Source organism: Colletotrichum abscissum (genome assembly GCF_030869225.1).
Source record: "Colletotrichum abscissum strain IMI 504890 chromosome Unknown Scaffold_8.1, whole genome shotgun sequence".
NCBI lineage: Eukaryota > Fungi > Ascomycota > Sordariomycetes > Glomerellales > Glomerellaceae > Colletotrichum > Colletotrichum abscissum.
The window spans coordinates 977,161-995,048 of NW_026850525.1; the positions used below are offsets into that span (position 1 = coordinate 977,161).

General features: G+C 53.0%; 9 protein-coding genes across 9 annotated transcripts; 4 read left to right on the forward strand and 5 right to left on the reverse strand.

Annotated features, from left to right (window-relative positions):
- Positions 1 to 200: 200 nt before the first annotated feature.
- On the forward strand, positions 201 to 937 carry CABS01_04318 (uncharacterized protein; the record flags this gene model as incomplete). Its single annotated transcript, XM_060537689.1, has 3 exons — positions 201 to 686; positions 792 to 798; positions 876 to 937. 3 exons carry the CDS (start codon positions 201 to 203, stop codon positions 935 to 937), a joined length of 555 nt encoding a protein of 184 aa, XP_060390534.1.
- Positions 938 to 1,783: 846 nt separating this feature from the next.
- On the reverse strand, positions 1,784 to 3,570 carry CABS01_04319 (T-complex protein 1 subunit delta; the record flags this gene model as incomplete). Its single annotated transcript, XM_060537690.1, has 4 exons — positions 1,784 to 2,626; positions 2,678 to 3,333; positions 3,397 to 3,448; positions 3,514 to 3,570. 4 exons carry the CDS (start codon positions 3,568 to 3,570, stop codon positions 1,784 to 1,786), a joined length of 1,608 nt encoding a protein of 535 aa, XP_060390535.1.
- A 589-nt stretch (positions 3,571 to 4,159) lies between these two features.
- CABS01_04320 (26S protease regulatory subunit 7) lies at positions 4,160 to 5,584 on the forward strand (the record flags this gene model as incomplete). The annotated part of the gene is made up of 3 exons (XM_060537691.1): positions 4,160 to 4,251; positions 4,308 to 4,422; positions 4,475 to 5,584. Coding segments are annotated over 3 exons (1,317 nt in total), but the record flags the coding sequence as incomplete, so codon positions are not given.
- Positions 5,585 to 6,355: 771 nt separating this feature from the next.
- On the reverse strand, positions 6,356 to 7,339 carry CABS01_04321 (uncharacterized protein; the record flags this gene model as incomplete). The annotated part of the gene is made up of 1 exon (XM_060537692.1): positions 6,356 to 7,339. One exon carries the CDS (start codon positions 7,337 to 7,339, stop codon positions 6,356 to 6,358), a length of 984 nt encoding a protein of 327 aa, XP_060390537.1.
- A 1,555-nt stretch (positions 7,340 to 8,894) lies between these two features.
- On the reverse strand, positions 8,895 to 10,211 carry CABS01_04322 (cytochrome c1; the record flags this gene model as incomplete). Its single annotated transcript, XM_060537693.1, has 4 exons — positions 8,895 to 9,567; positions 9,635 to 9,697; positions 9,840 to 9,994; positions 10,146 to 10,211. The coding sequence occupies 4 exons, from the start codon at positions 10,209 to 10,211 to the stop codon at positions 8,895 to 8,897; spliced, it is 957 nt and encodes a 318-aa protein (XP_060390538.1).
- A 776-nt stretch (positions 10,212 to 10,987) lies between these two features.
- On the reverse strand, positions 10,988 to 12,294 carry CABS01_04323 (3-deoxy-7-phosphoheptulonate synthase; the record flags this gene model as incomplete). Its single annotated transcript, XM_060537694.1, has 4 exons — positions 10,988 to 11,145; positions 11,200 to 12,102; positions 12,159 to 12,216; positions 12,289 to 12,294. The coding sequence occupies 4 exons, from the start codon at positions 12,292 to 12,294 to the stop codon at positions 10,988 to 10,990; spliced, it is 1,125 nt and encodes a 374-aa protein (XP_060390539.1).
- Positions 12,295 to 13,155: 861 nt separating this feature from the next.
- On the reverse strand, positions 13,156 to 13,916 carry CABS01_04324 (uncharacterized protein; the record flags this gene model as incomplete). Its single annotated transcript, XM_060537695.1, has 2 exons — positions 13,156 to 13,330; positions 13,387 to 13,916. 2 exons carry the CDS (start codon positions 13,914 to 13,916, stop codon positions 13,156 to 13,158), a joined length of 705 nt encoding a protein of 234 aa, XP_060390540.1.
- Positions 13,917 to 14,648: 732 nt separating this feature from the next.
- CABS01_04325 (cyclophilin type peptidyl-prolyl cis-trans isomerase/CLD) lies at positions 14,649 to 16,651 on the forward strand (the record flags this gene model as incomplete). Its single annotated transcript, XM_060537696.1, has 3 exons — positions 14,649 to 14,712; positions 14,792 to 16,455; positions 16,514 to 16,651. The coding sequence occupies 3 exons, from the start codon at positions 14,649 to 14,651 to the stop codon at positions 16,649 to 16,651; spliced, it is 1,866 nt and encodes a 621-aa protein (XP_060390541.1).
- A 575-nt stretch (positions 16,652 to 17,226) lies between these two features.
- Positions 17,227 to 17,503, forward strand: CABS01_04326 (uncharacterized protein; the record flags this gene model as incomplete). Its single annotated transcript, XM_060537697.1, has 2 exons — positions 17,227 to 17,339; positions 17,425 to 17,503. Coding segments are annotated over 2 exons (192 nt in total), but the record flags the coding sequence as incomplete, so codon positions are not given.
- Between the last annotated feature and the right edge of the window lie 385 nt (positions 17,504 to 17,888).

Sequence of the window (17,888 nt, forward strand, 5' to 3'; positions counted from 1 at the left end):
TGATTCCATAAGATGAGTCTCATTGATAGAGTGTTGAAAATCTATAAAAGGTCCATACCGCTCCGAGTTATGACCTCGTGGTATCCTCTTCATCCTCGACCATCAAGACCAAGCAAGCAAATCACCACATCACCATCCCATCCAACCGTCATCACTTCCACTTCCACTTCCACCTCCAACACCCCCTTTCCACCCTCAAAATGCACTTCTTCAAACTCATCACCACCCTCGCCGCCGCCGTCTCGGTCTCGGCCATCGACATCCAGAAACACTTTGGCCAAAACTGCGGCGGCAACTTCCGCGTCTGCAGAGCCATCGACCCGAACCGATGCTGCGTCGGCGCCACGGCCGAGAGCGTCCTCTTCCGCTACATTCCGTCCAACTGGCGCATCGAGACCCGAGGCTACGACGGCGGCGACTGCCGCAACCGCCGTGCCACCATCCTCTCGGCCGGCGCCACGTCCGTCTGCATGCGCTCTGGCGGGTTCCTCTTCACCGGTGCCGGCTACGGCTTTGTGAACAGGAAGAGGGCGCCTCAGGAGGCCGGCGAGGAGACGTGTGCTGCCGCTGAAGGTGAGGGGCAGGAGCAGAAGTGCGAGTCTAGCCAGGAGCCTGATACTCTGGTTCTTGTTGACGGGTCCGAGTATAACCTTGTTGGTCTTGAGGCCGACAAGCTTGACAGACTGGTATGATATTTATACCCCAAGAGACCAATGACAGAGACACCGCTAACCCTCTGTTTAGTATGCGCTTCCACGAATCTTTTCCCTTACATTCTGAACAACACACAGATGATCTGTTATTCCGTTTTTAATCCTTCAAACATAGAATGATGTTGCTGACTGCTTCTTCACTATCTAGCTTCACCATTGCAGCCGATCCCAATGTCACTTCTGCCGCCGATATTCCTGACGAGTTCACGCCTCTGCGAAAGTAAAGAACGTACGAACCAACCAGCAATTACATCTATGGTGCTCAGGCGCTGACGCTGGTGATATGGAGGGGTCAAAAAGTGGCAGGTGACGATGGTTGGTAACCCCAGCTGGAGATGTCAACTTGGCTGATTGGAAGGACGTGTGCTTATTGGATTTCTCTTCTTCTCTGTCAGATGAAAGGTCATGTCGTTCTTCTTTATGCTCTCAACATCGTTGAGTAGCATTGTCCACTCCTTGACTGAGAGGGCTCTGGCGCCGGATGTCCCTTTTAGACTAAAAGAATGACACGTGTTTTACTGATGAAGACCAATTGGTTATGATTGTGAAATATAAAATTTCAGCAATCCATCCTATCGAATATATTGAGTGTTTGGAGTTGAAGTTGGTAGGAGGTCGCTCTGTTTGCCGTATTTAGTAGAGCAGCTGATGGAGGAACGTTGGACAAACTGACTAGGTTATTATATAGCGAGGGGTGGGCGAATTTGATAAGGGGAAGCCAGAAATCGCCGGCTGAAGGCTGGAAACAGGCATAGGCTGATTCACGACTTAGTGCCTTACTCTAGATGTACCAGAACGAGTGGGAATCGAGTAAAGCAAGTTTGGCCAGGGTAATTTCCATGCTCAAAGTGAATGTTATTAGAAAAGGCAAATGAGATTAGGTTGAGGTGTCATCAAGGTATCTGGTGTGATCAATTGCTTCTCAGCTTCTAATAGTTTTGACGCCTCTATTCCAGGCCCACCCACGTCTACACCGCAATCAAGCCAGGTAGCCGTAATGTACATGATCATCAAGCCTGGATTTCCCCTTTTACTTTTTGTTTTTGATTTCGTGACTCATATTCCCCTCCTTATCTGGTAAGGGCGATGTCGTCTATTCTGAGAATCATCTTCACCGTCTCAGCTGCCAACTCAATGGCGCTGGTGCTTACCAACAGAGGCTGGAGGACGTTCTCCTTGGAAATGTTGGTGTTGACACCGCCGGACTTGATACTGACACCTGCATTCTTCTCGCCGAGCTCATGTCTATGACGAAGCTCGGTGACGACCTTGATGCTGTTAAGTCCGGCATTCTCGGCCAGAGTGGTGGGGACAACCTCCAGAGCGTCGGCAAATGCCTTCCAGCAAATGGCCTCGGTGCCCGTCAATTCACGCGCGCGCTTGGAGAGCTGAGACGCGATCTCGATCTCAGCAGCACCACCACCGGCGATCAAAGCCTTCTTCTTCACCAAGCAACGAACAACGCAGTGGGCGTCGTGCAAACTGCGCTCGGCCTCGTCAAGAATGAGAGAGTTGGCGCCGCGAACAACGACGGAGACAGTCTTGCCAGTGGCCTTGGCGCCGGTCACCTTAACCATGCGAGCTCCGTTGGACTGAACCTCCTCGACGAGATCGGCTGATCCGAGCTTGTCCTCTGTAAATGAGTCGACATCAGCAATGGGCTTGCAGCCGGTAGACTTGCAGATGAACTCGATCTCATCACGCTCGATATCCTTCACGGCAAGAATGCCAAGCTTGGCGAGGAAGTGCAGGGACAGGTCGTTGACAGCATCGCGAAGAATGGACTTCTGGATGAAGAGAACGTTGCACTTGGCCTTCTTGATCTTCTTGACCATGTTGAGAAGGTAAAGACGCTCCTCCTTAACGATCTTATCCATCTGTCTGTAGTCGTTCACTTGGATGGTGTTTTCCATCTGTATTGGTCAGCAACAGCGGAAAAGGGGGCACCTGAGGGGTAGCCTTACATCGGGCTTGGGAGGGCTAAGCTGGAATTGAATAAGACCGATTCTGGCCTTCTCGATTCTTGCGGGACCACCAGCACCCTTGAGAACAGGCTGCGTCAAGATCAAGCCATCCGAAAGCTCGCTGTCCTCGATAGTTCCGCCAACCTTCTTGACAATTCTGATGTTCTTTAGGTCGACATTGTCTGCCGTCTTGAGGTCGATGGTCTTGACAACGGAGTTGACAGCCATGGGCCCGAGGATGTTGGAGTATTGCGACACAATCTTGGAGGAAAGAGATGTGTTGGCTGCCTGAAGCAGGGATGCTGTGTCGGTGAGGGAAATGGGTTGTGACATGTCGTGGAGAACCTCGACAGCTGCGGCAGCAGCTCTCTGGAAAGCCTCTGAGATGACGGAGGGGTGGATTCCTTTTGACAGCAGTCTGTCGGCGGCACCGAGCAAGCTGCCGCAAATGACAACCACAGATGTTGTGCCGTCTCCCGCCTCCACGTCCTGTGCCGCCGAAAGGTTGACCAACATCTTTGCTGTCGGATGCATGACAGACATGCTCTTCAACATTGTGTTGCCGTCGTTGGTAATGATCGTCTCGCCCTTTCCACTTCGAATCATCTTGTCCATGCCGCGGGGGCCCAGAGAGGTTCGGATCGCATCGGCGACGGCTAGCAGTCAGATCGAGTCAGTTGATGATCTGAGAAGCTTGCAGGTCTGTTCATCTTGCTCACCTCTAGCAGCAACGATGTTGGAGGAGCGGACGGCGACGGGCTTCTCCTTGTCCTATAGGTGAAGTATTAGCAATAAGCTCCCCTCTAGAAGCTTCACTATGAGCGCGCAGTTCGCACCTTGAAAGTAGCATTGCCAGAGCCTCCTCCGGCCTGGGCTGGTGCAGTAGTGGCCATTTTGACAGAACTGGTTTGTGTTGTGCTTGTTATCGAGAACTCGGGGTCGGAAAGACAAGCTAAACACGGAGTGCAAAGGTATCGGTATCGTCGTGGGCCTGTCCCGCTGTCGCCTTCTTTTGCGATCGCCCACTTTCTCTCAGGTAGCAACCCCCCCAGCGGCGGTGGGATATTTTTTAGCGGCCGTCAGGTTGTTCCTGCCCCGGTACCTTAAGGTACCCTGTGTGCCTGCTACCTAAGCCGGCCCGTCAGTTCTGTTTGCATTTTGCCCACACCGGGCCTAGCTCCACAGCAGCCTCGCATTTGTGGCCCGTGCTTTGGAGCTCAAGGCAACCTGGATTACGGAACCGTCTTCCATCACCTCCATCCCACGATTCCAACCCCCAGCATCATACTGATTGACGACCAACGCGACCACTCTTCGAAACCCTGCGACCCCATTCCCACGAACTATCCAAAACGAAGATTCCCACGAACCTACCCCATCCATAATATTCGGCAGTAGGACGTTCAGTCCTCATCCTACATCATGGTATGGACCCTGCGTGTCCACTTCCCTCGATAGCAGTGTTAACCCGGGCATCATTAGCCTTCCGCTACCGGCCAGAACTGGGAGAAATACCAGAAGACCTACGCAGACGATGAGGTTGAAGAGAAGAAGATCACACCGCTTACCGATGAGTCCGTTCACCCCACCAACTTCGAGCTACGATGAATTGTTGGCTAACAATACCCAGAGATATCCAAGTGCTCAAGACGTACGGTGCCGCCCCGTACGGTGCTGCCATCAAGAAGCTCGAGCAACAGATCAAGGAGAAGCAAACGAGTGTAGACGAGAAGATTGGCGTCAAGGTAGCTACATCTGTCCCTCCTTGGCTGATGCAACTCGGACTGACATGACTAGGAATCCGATACGGGTCTTGCCCCTCCTCACCTTTGGGATGTAGCAGCAGACCGACAACGCATGTCGGAAGAACAGCCTCTCCAGGTCGCCCGGTGTACAAAGATCATTCCCGACGAGAAGGACGACTCTAAGAGCAAATATGTCATCAACGTCAAGCAGATTGCCAAGTTCGTCGTACAGCTCGGCGAGAGAGTGAGCCCTACGGATATCGAAGAGGGCATGCGAGTGGGTGTCGATAGGAACAAGTACCAGATTCTTCTGCCGCTCCCGCCCAAGATCGACGCCAGTGTTACGATGATGACGGTCGAGGAGAAGCCCGATGTTACATACGGAGATGTTGGTGGTTCAAAGGAGCAGGTCGAGAAGTTGCGCGAAGTCGTCGAGATGCCCCTCTTGTCGCCAGAGCGGTTCGTCAACCTCGGTATCGACCCCCCGAAGGGTGCGCTGCTGTACGGACCCCCTGGTACCGGAAAGACCCTTTGCGCTCGAGCTGTCGCCAACAGAACAGACGCCACCTTCATCCGAGTCATCGGCAGTGAGTTGGTCCAGAAGTACGTCGGTGAGGGTGCAAGAATGGTGCGCGAGCTTTTCGAGATGGCACGGACGAAGAAGGCCTGCATTATCTTCTTTGACGAAATCGACGCCATTGGTGGTGCCCGTTTCGATGACGGTGCCGGTGGAGACAACGAGGTTCAGAGAACTATGCTGGAGCTCATTACCCAGCTGGACGGTTTCGACGCTCGTGGCAATATCAAGGTCATGTTCGCAACCAACAGACCTTCCACTCTCGATCCCGCCCTGATGAGACCCGGCCGTATCGATCGTAAGATCGAATTCTCCCTGCCCGACCTCGAGGGTCGCGCCAACATTTTGCGTATTCACGCTAAGAGCATGTCCGTCGAGCGTGACATTCGGTGGGAGCTCATCTCGCGTCTGTGCCCCAACGCCACAGGTGCCGAGCTTCGCAGTGTCTGCACGGAGGCCGGTATGTTCGCCATCCGCGCCCGGAGAAAGGTGGCGACGGAGAAGGACTTCCTCAGCGCCGTGGACAAGGTCATCAAGGCCAACCTCAAGTTCAACTCGACGGCCAGCTACATGCAATACAACTAAGATGGGCAACCCGGGGGCTACGAGATGGAATGGAGAGGGGGTCACGGAGTTTCGTCATGTCCTTTATTTCTAAAGGCTGTAAGAATAGGCAGGCTTCGGATCGGGGAAGGCTTCTAGAGGGCGTGATACCTTCCGAGAGAAAGGAGAAATAGATCATGCTTTCATGTGCCAATCGCAGTTTCACATTAGCGCAATTCGCAAGTGACATGACGAGTCTGCCTGCCCAACCTAAGTATGCAGAGAGGAACGATAGCGCTTAACGTAACTTTTCATGTGGCAGGTTGGTGTGCTTTGAGGAACGTACTGCAAGGCAACATTACAAGCCCTGGCTCACTCACTGCCTGATATTCTCAACCCCTGAAGCATAGGGGGTGGCTTCATTTGGCAAAATTTGTGGTGTTGGCCGTAGAATTACATTGAACTACAGCTAGACGAGGCACACTCTCTCTCGCCTCTCCAGCCTACCTAACGTAGTGAGAATAAGGGGACGTGAGTATTTTTCAACCCATCCCTTGCTCTCGCTGTTCCCTGGTAACATCTCCCAGGTGGTCCTCCCATTGGCAAAAAGAAAAGTAACAACGTCCCATGCTGCCTCAGCATTGCCCAGATTTGCTCCATTACCAAATGAATATGCATGCCTTCATTAGCAGTGCCATACGCTCAACCGTCTTCCGTGGGCGTTTTGACTGTCGAAAAAGAACCTCCTTGAACGCTATGATTGAAAACAAGAAAACAAGAAATATTGCCCTTCGGCAGGGCGTTGCAGCCGCCTTAGACTGACTCCATGCGTGAGAGGCAGCCTAGGCAAACGATGTCGCCCTCTGAACCCTTCTCGATACAACAGCGACTGCAGACCATCTGCCTATGACCACCGCCCGTCCAGCCGTTGTGCCGAGTGGCTCGGCCAGTTCTCTTTGCCTCCTCCTCTTCTCTTGATTGCCTTTGCCTGTCGTCATCCACATCATCCATCGTACATGACCGTGAGAGGTCGAGTCCGTCTTGTCCTTGGTCCTGTTGCGTGCTTTTTATGCCGCCGTTGCTGCTTGGTCGTCCGTCCTTTTCCCAGCCCTGGCATTCCCGGACGCAGACATAGCATGATCGTTGTCCACAGCCTTGGCAGTCTGCAAATGAGTCGAGGTCTGATTTCTTGGTAGGGCGGCGGTGGCAGATGTGGCAGGGTGCCAAGGACGAGGGCGTCCTGGGTCTATTGCCAGCAGCATCCGCCTGGTTCTGTGCTGCATGGGAGGCAGGGCGAGACTCTGTAGACGACCTGCTACCCCGTCTTTGCTGCGAATCGTGTTGTGATGTAGTGCCGCCATTCAAGCTACTCAGCTCCCCACTATCATTGTCATCATCGTCGTCAAACATGCGCTGTCGCTTGGATACAGGAAGCGGCGCTATTTTCCGAGGCACCGAGTCGATGTTCTGGCGTGATGCTTCGGCGGAGGCAGCGATGTCGTGGGAGAATCCAAACTCATATCTCAACCGTTCATTATTACTGGAAGGGAAGCGAGGGAAGTTACCTCCCAGGTGCTGCTGCTGTTGCTGCTGTTGAATCTGCTGCTGAATAGGCCTGCCTCCAAAAACGCTGTCAGCGTTCCAGTTGTTCGTTGCAGCCTGATACTGGGCGAGTTTCTCGTACAGGGGGCCTGGCAAATGCAGGTCGTTGCTGTTGGCGTCGTTGACGTCTCGTCTGCGCTTTCTGCCTGACGCCATCGCCATCAGCCGTGGATAATCCTCGGCGACGGATGGCATTTGGATTTCTGGTTTGTATGGTTCGATTTAGGCAGGAATTGTTGTGAGTCGTGTAAGGTATGAAGCTCGTTGATCGATGCAAGAGGTTTTCTTGTCGTTGGAAGGGGGCGAGTGACTAGGCGTTGGTGGTGGTTGAATGCGTGGTGGGCAAGGCGAGGTTCGCTGATAAGGTTCCTCGTAGATTTCTCTTATGAATAAGAGGAACCGAATGGAAGGGTTATGAAGGCGACGAACCAAACCGTTGAGGGCTTGCTTCTGGTCAGAAATGGAGAGTGAAAGAGCTCACAAGAAGAGGGGAGGACTTGATGACGAGTGAAGTACGCTCTTTCCCGCTCGCTCTTCTTGACTCGGCAGCTCCTTCGTTGGAGGAGGGGGGAAGGGAAGATGGTGGTGGTAGTGGTGGTGTTGCTAGTTAGCTGCAGGCACATACCTACGTCCATGTGAGCAGGCTCTGGCAGGACTGGCAGTGGATGGCAGGGTGTTTTTGAGGTGGCACTGATGGCCAGGCCCCGGCTCGGAGCTTTTAGGCCTGACGGAAGTTGCCCAGTTTAATGAGGTGAAGTGGACACCAACGGGCGACGAAGGAAACAGAGGATTGGTCGGCGTCGTGCTCTCCACCTTCGGCTGCTTCTGTTCTGTCAGCGCAGTCATCTCAGCGGACACAGCGCTGGATCCAACTGTTCGGAAAGCGCGCCGTCCGCTGGAAAACCGATCGTTTCCTTCCAGCCCAAGGTCCTCTTAACTCGCGCGGCCTCTGGAGCACGTTGCTGGAGCACCTCCAAAAGACCCACCAAGATTCGTCTCTTCCACCAATTGACAACCCCTGACTACCTGCTCAAGGTCGACGCAAACCCCGGCCACTCACTCCTCAGTCAATGTCGTTGCTCAGAAACTGGGTGGCCATCGGCGACAAACGACACTTTAAATGCCTGCAAAGTCACAGAACTTTGTGTGCGAGCTAGGGGTCTGAGAGGAAAACATGAGATGAAACAACTTTCTGATTATCTGAAAAGGAAAAACAAAAAGTTATGAAAATGGGTACGGACATGCATTTACGTACCAACCTCGCATTGTTCTATCAACCTACAAAAAAGTAAGGTGCAACTGCGTTTCGGCGAATCAATGGCCGAGGGAACGCATGTTCAAGACACCGTTGATTGCGACAGTCGATGTTTGCATCGCGTATCAACCGGTAGTATACCCAGCTCTGTCTCCTTGACTCCGCGTCTAACGAGATGTTTCCCACTGATGGCACGAAGCAGGCTCATCTACTTCATTTCATGACTGCAGGTTGATCATCAAGTTGTGGTAGTACTTTGCTCCGTGGAACATCACTTTGAAACGTGGGCGTGGGTTTGGCGCATGAAATTCTAATCTTGTCTTGTCATTATCAAGGAGTCAGGTATTGAAAAAGGACCATCTGATTTACACTCTATCGCTCCCCATATTGCTCCCAACGATGAATCTCGTCTCTGCCGCCTCCACTAACAAAGGAGCTGTTTTAGAGAGCCTAGTATAACATACACAGAGACAACCGAAATGTTGCCATGCTAATTTAGTGGCGAACCTTGGTGTCCTTGGGAGGGTCGTACGCGAGCTTTCTCGACTTGAGCCAGGCCCACTTGTACTTCTTAACCCAGACGCTGAGGGCCCAGAGGGAGGCCGAAACAACGAGAACCTTCATACCCATGCGCTTGCGGTCGTCCATCTCGGGCTCAGCAGCCCAGTTGAGGAACTCGACAACGTCCTTGGCCATCTGCGAGGTGGAAGCGGGAGTGCCGTCCTCGTACTCGACGAGGTCCTCGTAAAGGACACGGGCCATGGCGATACCGGTACCGGGGAAGTAGGGGTTGAAGTTCATGCCGGGAGCGACGACGGCGCCCGCGGGGGGCTCCTCGGGGTAGCCGGTCAACAAGCTGAAGATGTAGTTGCAGCCACCGTGGCGGGCCTTGACGATCAAGCTCAGGTCGGGGGGAAGGGCACCGTTGTTGGCGAAACGAGCAGCCTCCTCGTTCTTGTAGGGGTCGGGCATGTAGTCGGAGAGCTTGCCGGGGCGCATCTCGATGTCACCCTGCTCGTTGGGCTCACCGGGGTACTCGTTCTCCTCGGCCATGGCCTTGGCCTCGTCGACGGTCAAGACGGTACCGACGAGAGTTCGGTAGGGGACACGGCTGAGAGAGTGGCAAGAGGCGCAAACCTCGCGGTAGACCTGGAAACCACGGCGGAGACTGCAATTCAATGTAAGCGTCATACATCTCAGATGGCCGAAAAAAATCGACGTGGTGTTCTGCTTACGCCTGGTGATCAAAGGTCTTGAACCATTGCTCGTGAACCCAAGGGTAGTTGGTAGGGTGAAGACTGAAGATGATAATTTAGCTCAATGATCGATTGCTGTCGGTCGGCCCCGGTTTCAATGTCGATTATGCCTCAACCCAAGGGATTCGGCGGCATTCGCGCAATTGTCCCTCGGCGACCGCAAATGGATAGACAAAAGACTCACCCCTCCTCAGCCGGTGCGGCAGCGTTGGCGGAAGGTCCGTAGAGGTGGTAGTACCAGGCCATGGAGCCCAAGGCGAGAGACGTCGACGTGACGGCGGCGAGGTTCAATCTAGAGGAAGCTTCGGCACCAGCACCGCTGGAAGTAGAGGCGGCACGCTGCATCAATCATCGTCAGCGAATTTGCCCCAGAGTCCTTGATGTCCATTGATGTCCTTCGATGGCCATTGAGGCCGGGCTCGGGCGTGTTCGTTGGCGGTCGGTCGGATTGCCTCGGGAATTTCGACTCGTGATCAGTTCATTTGCGTACCTTTGAAATCGTGACAGCGCCATTTGTGAAAGTGCGCGCCGAGCGCAAGCAGGACCTTGCCAACATGATGGGCGAGCCGTATCCGCAGCTACAGAGACAGCCGCGAACAGATTGATGGGGCAATTGGTGGGAGGTCGTCTCGTGGCGGAGATCGTTTCTATGGTACAGCAGTCGAGGTAGGAGAAAATCGCTTGAGGCAGTTTTCGAGTGCCTTAGGTATGGGACGTCTCTGATTGGCTGATGGGCACGGTCAATGACATCTTCCGTTCCGGCGACTTTTCGCTTCCTTCCTCTTACCCGTAGTTGCCCGGTTGCACTCAATTGACCACACGTATTTCCGATCGCCCGTCTCACCCAAGTGAACCCAACAGCTGGCGTCTGCCAACCCTCGGACTGAGAAATGTCGCCCCCATGATTGGCCTGACTTGGATGCAACTGCAGCGATCTGCCATATGCATCACAACACGACATTAGACGATAAAATAGTCATTTCAAACCAAACCCCCTACCATACTTATTCTGAAGGGCGATAAACTTCGAGCAACGTTTCCAGTAACTGCATTGAGCCCGAAGTCTTCGGCAGCTCCTCCATCATGAGAAATACCGAAATGTTGTTGAAAAGGTAGCAAAAGAGTTGGGTATCAGGTGGGTTTTATTCGACAAAACTACAAAACTTTTCAACCTCGCCGAACCGAATGTAGCTCCCGCGATCTACGGCGGGCAGCTATCGGTATATGCACACTTTATCCCTTCGCTGAGTCGACAGCCACGCCTTGTGGCTAGTCTGTATCCCATAGAACTCACTACCGTTGCACAAAATCATTAGGTTCGAAACTAGCTACTCAAGCACCATTCTTGCTGATGACTTCGCGGCGCTGCTTCACTGCGTTGGCCAGTTGGTCGAGCACAGAGATGGTGTCATCCCAGTGGATGCATGCGTCTGTGATGCTGACTCCGTACTTCAGGCCCTCCTTGCCCTCCTTCGGCACCTTTTGGTTGCCTATTGGGAAATTAGCATCTGCAATTACATGCAATGATCTAGACAGGTACTTACCCTCGTTGATGTTGCTCTCAATCATGACACCCATGATGCCAGTCTCGCCGCCGGCAATCTGGCCAGCGAGGTCTGCAGCAACCTTGGGCTGGTTCTTGTGGTTCTTCAGAGAGTTGCCGTGGGAGCAATCGACCATGAGTCTTTGGGGAAGACCGGCCTTCTCCAGGGCAGCCTTGGCCTCAGCAATGCTCTTGGCATCGTAGTTGGTGCCACGAGTACCACCTCTGAGAATCGTGAAGCAGTCCTCGTTGCCCAGGGTACCGACGACGGCCACGACACCGGGCTTGGTAACAGAAAGGAAGTGGTGAGGGTGTCTGACGGCGCCAATGGCATCAATGGAGACGCCGAGCGAGCCGTCAGTGCCGTTCTTGAATCCAACGGGGAAACTGAGACCGCTCGCAAGCTCTCGGTGCAGCTGACTCTCGGTGGTTCTCGCGCCAACAGCGCCGACGGACAGCAGATCGGCAAGGAACTGGGGCGAAATGGTATCGAGCATCTCGCTGGCAATGGGCATGCCCTTGTCGGTGAGGTCGACGAAGAGCTGTCTCGACAGGCGCAGACCCTTGTTGATCTTGAAGCTGTTGTCGATATCCGGGTCGTTGATCAATCCCTTCCATCCGACTGTCGTGCGGGGCTTCTCGAGGTAGGAGCGCATCACGATGAGGAGTTCGTCCTTGTGCTTCTCCTTCTCTTGTAGCAACATGTCGCAGTACTCGAGAGCAGCTTTGGGGTCGTGGATGGAGCAAGGGCCAATGATGACCAGTAGTCTCTCCTTCTTGTCGGTTCCATTGACGATAGCGACGGACTCGTCACGACCCTCGATCACTGTTTGCTTCGACTTGGGGGTTTGGGCAATCTCATGCTGGAGCAGATCGGGCGACGTCAGCGGGTTGTAGCCGCGAACTACGACATCAATTAGCTTGACTTGACGACTGAGAAAGTATCAATGCAGTTTGTACTTCTCCAATCTTCGCTCTCGGCCTTGTTGCCAACATTTTTGTTCTCGATGAAGAAGCTCTGCAAATAAGTGGTGAGTCACAGGTGTTGTACTTGCGCGCGGTGGCCGGGGGGTCGCGAGAGCTGACTTACAGACATGGTGGCGGCGAGGAACTTCAAAAGCAAGATGCAATTGGACGCTGAATGCTTAGTGAATGCTGAACGAGTCGATTGAAAGGAACACTGAAATAGTTGACAAGTGAAGAAAGTGCAATTGAAAGAGCAAAATAGACTTTTTTTCTCTTCTGGATTTGTAGGTTGCTGTGTCCAAAGGAGGGCAGCTTCGAGAGGACTGCAATACCTTACATCAGACCTGAGCACAAATGGGCGAAGACTCATTCGTCCCCCTGCCCAGTGCCACCCCGGCCGGCAGTACCCCGCCGAAGACGGACCCAGAAAAAAGTTGAACACTACCTTGACTACCACTACCACCACCAGCCTACTGCGTAACCTCAAGTCAGGGCCACCCGCCTCATGCAAGCGCAAGCAAACTTGCCACCAGTGAACCAATGGGCCAACAGTGAGGGGTATCCTTGCCGCATCTTTCTCGCTGAATTATGGCCGTGACGTGAGGGTTGCCCCCTGTGGACCTGTCCAGCCGGTCTCAATGGCGCCACAAGATGGGTCTCACCGCCTGGAAAATGCCCGCGACAGCACCGAAGAACGGGCATTACTATTGCAGACTGTAGTCAGTGCTTCGACGACTTTGACTTGCCCTGAGGTGGGATGTCTACGTAGCTTCTTCTCCTTCAACCTATCGGGGACGAATATTTGTAGCACATGGTAGGATGGTATGGTACCTTGGTTTTATTCCAAAGGCGCCCTAATTTGACATATCCTCTAACCATATCCAATCTATTACTCCAAAAACTTCAAAATCTGTATCGAACATCACCGATGTCGCTTGGAACCCCACGAACCCTTAGCATCAATCTACAACACACCACCTTCCATCAAAGTCTAGATCGTCTTTTTCAGGGGCTTGTAAGCCTCCTTCTCCATCTTCACATAGCCGTTAAATCGGCCATACACCCACTTCAAGAGACTGGTACTCGCGGTCATCAGCGCGGCTGAGAAAGTGAACAACCCCACGCGCTGTACGGTGTTGAGGACATCGAAAATAGGGTAAGGGTACCTGCATCTAGTTAGCGGGCTATACAATGGGTCGAAGAGGGTAATCCTTCAATCTACCATCCGTTCCTGCTGAAGCACAGCTCAACCCAGCCCCAGTACAGGAAAGCGAAGATCATGCTAATGGCCATGGCCGAGTATGCGCGAATCGTCCATGGCGGGCTGAACAGAATAAGGTCCAGAGACAGGACCACAGCAGGGACCAGGTGGAATCCAACGTCCGGTAGCCAGTGAAGTTCGAATCCCTCGGGAATCAGCAATCGCTTGTCAATGGAGCGGATTCCCCAGTACAAGATGCTGATGAGCACCTCAAGCGGTGCTGCCGTGGTCGACAGGGCGTTCTTTACAGCAAACAATGAAGGGCTGAGGGTGATATCGGCCAGCAGCCCTATCACAAATGTCACAAACGACAAAATCAGTCCGATATTGGTGAGGTGCTGGTAGTTTCCTCCGAAACCCATGGAGATGTCGTGAGTGAGTCCATTCAGGAAGTTGAAGGATGCGATGAACGATACGATGCCGGTGACGTGCAGCAACAGAGACGCTGTCCGGGACGGCGACTGCAGCCGCTGTAACTGATGCTTGGCCATCTTAGTTTGTCTCGATGTTGACAATGATGTTGCTTGTCCCACAGTTGTAGTTCTGGTGTCAGGTAGTTTGATGTAAAAGAAGGGATGAGATGGCACTTCCGCAACGAGACGAGCCCAAAGGAAAGGAATTGTTGAGGAACGGGAGGGAGAGAAATCCGAGGGATTGGGTCGTCGTATGTCGTTGATGCCTTGAGACGAAAACTTTATGAAGGTGAGATTCGCTACAAGGGTGACTTGTTATTCATTTATCTGCCTTTGGAAGAAAAAGTCGTTGCCGACTAATCAGGGTTCCAACCGATGCATCGTCAGGCTGACGGACCGCGGCAAGTTGCAACTGTCCGGTGCCTTCGGAAGGCTTCGTCATGAGGTCACTGATGGATCCCGGCGGCGCGGTGCCCCGTACCTGATCGCACCTCCAGTGTCGCCAAAGATCCACGGAGGCCCCCTAACCTGGAATCCTGGATGCCCCATCGCAGCCCGCGGCATGTGTTGCCGGCCGCTAAAGCCAAACTAAGAAGCAGCTCACAGTGGGTCCAGTGCCGGCAGCAAGGCTGCTGTACGTTGGCTGCCACTTCCCCGGTACCCTCATCTGATTGGATCAATTGACATAGCTTCCTGCAAACTACCTCAAGCTTCCTAGATTTCCATCTCAGCCTTACCACGCGACGAGCACCTGCACTCACGGTCACCACACTCGCCGTCGCTGTGCCTTTGACCTCCAGCATCGACAATATGGCTGACGACGACGCCATAACCAACAAACGAAGTCATGCGGACCTTGTTGCCCAAGATGACGGTAAGCATACACGATGCGATCTAGAATTATGTTCTAGCACTACTCTTTCCGACAAAACTTGGACTAACGGCGTGGCTAGACAGCTCCTCCGATGACGATATGGGTCCCCAGCTCCCCTCCGAAGCACCAAAGAAGAAGAAGCGTCGCGTGCTTCCATACGAGAAGCTCTATATTGCTGCGCTGCCCAAGTCGACCCGGTACTCCAAGTCTCTGATGCACAAGGAGCAGCTGTCTTTCGTTACAGTGACGCCTCTGACGGACTTCATTATTACCTCATCTGTCGACGGTGTCGTCAAGTTCTGGAAAAAGGTGGCTGAGGGGATAGAGTTCGTCAAGGAGTTCAAGGCACATGCGGACGAGATCAGGTCCGTCTCCGTCAGCCAGGACGGGAGAAGCTTTGCAACCGCCGGGGCAGACAAGACTGTTAAAATCTTCGATGTCATCACGTTTGATCTTCTGGCGATGCTGAAGTTGACCTTTGTGCCGAGATGTCTTTGCTGGGTTCACAACCGAGGGGCTTCGCTACCTCTCCTTGCGGTGTCCGAGGAAACCAACTCCAAAATCCACATTTTCGATGGCAGGGGAGAGAGGCAAGACCCGATTCACACAATCAAGTCTCTACACAGAAGTCCGGTCTCAATCATGGCTTTCAATAGTGCCTACGACTGCGTGCTGTCTGCGGACGACAAGGGCATGCTGGAGTACTGGCGACCAAGCGGCGACTACGAGAAACCGGACAATGTATTCGAATTCAAGGCTTCAACAAATTTATTCGACTTCAAGAAGGCGAAAGCAGTGCCGACATCTATCACGATTTCACCGACAGGCAAGCAATTTGCCGCCTTCTCTCAGCCAGACAGGAAAATCCGAATCTTTGACTTTGCGTCTGGAAAGCTGTATCGAACATATGACGAATCTCTTCAAGTAATTGAGGATATGCAGCATGCTGGTTTGGCACTGCAAAAACTCGAAACTGTGGAGTTCGGCCGCAGATTCGCGGTCGAGCGAGAAATTGACTCGACAGCGTACAGAGACAAGGCGAACGTCATTTTTGACGAGTCTGGCAACTTCATTCTTTACGGCTCAATATCCGGCGTTAAAGTGCTGAATACCTATACCAACCAGATCGTCAAGGTCTACGGTAAAGAAGAGAACTTCAGAGCCGTCAACCTGGCAATATACCAAGGTCAACCGCAGAAGAAGGGCATTACTACAGTCGAGATGGGTGCTTCTGCCAATCCCCTGCTCCAGGAGTCCGAGTCCAGAGACCCCATCTTGATAACGACAGGAGTCAACAAGCAGCGATTTTACTTGTTTACCAATGACGAAGAAATCTCAAAGTCAGTGCGAGACGTTCAGAACGAGAAGCCTACAATGCTTGGCCAGAAGAAGGCAGAAGAGGCCAAGAAAGCAGAGACCGGAACCGCCGCAGTAATCCACACCAACTATGGCGACATTCACATTCGTCTCTTCCCCGATGCGGCACCCAAGGCTGTTGAGAACTTTGTCACCCACTCAAAGAGTGGTTACTACAACAATACGATCTTCCATCGTGTGATTCGCAAGTTCATGATCCAAGGTGGAGATCCACTCGGCGACGGCACGGGTGGCGAGAGTATATGGGGAAAGGAATTCGCAGATGAATTCAGCAGTCTGAAGCACGACAAGCCATACACAGTCAGCATGGCTAATGCAGGCCCAAACACCAATGGCAGTCAGTTCTTTATAACAACGGAAAAGACGGTGAGTACAACCCAACTCGGTGACTTAGATATAATGCAGTCCTAACAGTCACAAACAGCCTTGGCTGGACGGGAAGCACACCATTTTCGGGCGAGCAACCCAAGGGTTCGACGTTGTCCACAAGATCGAGAACGCGCGGACGTATAAGGAGAAACCAGAGGAGGACATCAAGATCCTCAACATCGACATCGTATAGCCCGTTCCGTCGAAAGACGCCAAGTAATGAAAGACATGAGACCAAACTGCTCGACAGACCCCCACAGAAGGGCATAAGTGAAATGGAGTGGAAAAAGCAATTCGATGATGCAGCATCCCCGCAAGCCTCGCAACTGATACAGACGGGCCTCACGATGCAGCTGCATATCAGCTCAAGTCCACTCAACTAAGTGAGGCTGTATGTTGTTCACGTGGACGCGAAAAGGCCAGCATTGGGCCGCTTACGATCCCGCAATCGGCGCTGCCATACCGCAACCCAATTCGGGCCCGATCTCGCCCGCCAGTGACACCCCGTACTTATAAACGACGTTTGGGCGTACCTCATGTTCAACAGCGCGCACATCCGTTCTACGAAGTGGGCGACCCGGCCTTGTCGCAAGCGGTCTCAAACGTAGTCTACAACTTACCTTCAGCGTTGATAGTGAAGACAGTGCGCTCAACCATCTCACATATGGAAATTTCATAGACGCAGGCCTCCGGATTCCCTACCTGCGCTGCATGTTCGCGTAGCATGAACTAGCCAATCAACCTGCCTTGACCCCGCCCCTTTTCGGTTCGGCTCGTCCCTTTCTCATTGCCAGGATCGAGGTTTCTGGTCCAGTATGCCACGTCCGAAGAAGCCAGGGGCGCCGGAGCCGAAACGTCGAAGCCGAAATGGTTGTTGGTAAGTTCACAACGCTCTGTAGCGTTGATGTATATGGCCTGCTTTCAGTCTCACTATCGTCTTCAAATGACTAACATGCCCGCCCACAGGCCGTGCAAAGCCCGGAAAGTGAAATGTGGTGAGGAACACCCAACGTGTATCAAGTTCGTTTTATCTGTACAAAAGTGATGTTGGCTTTGGGACACTGTCTGCGTGAGAGACTACAATCGGTGGACGGCTAACGTACATACACAGTTGCCAACGCACTGGGGAGCCTTGCGATTATAGTGTACGACTAAATTGGGAGGGCCGTCGAACGAAGAGATCTCTTTCTTTGGGAACACTCACGGGGATCACTCAGCCATTTAAAGACTCCTCCCGCACTGAACAACCGCCGTTCAATCATACGTTTACCATTAGCAACCCGACTCAGAATTCGGATCCGAAGCCTGTAACGAAACGCGTCCTCACTGCTCCTGTCGGCGTCGAGGCAGGGAAAAGAAAGCTTGAGCAGTTAGAGACTTGTGATGACTACTTGAGTTTTCAGAATACGTCCTCCCGATTGATCCAGCAC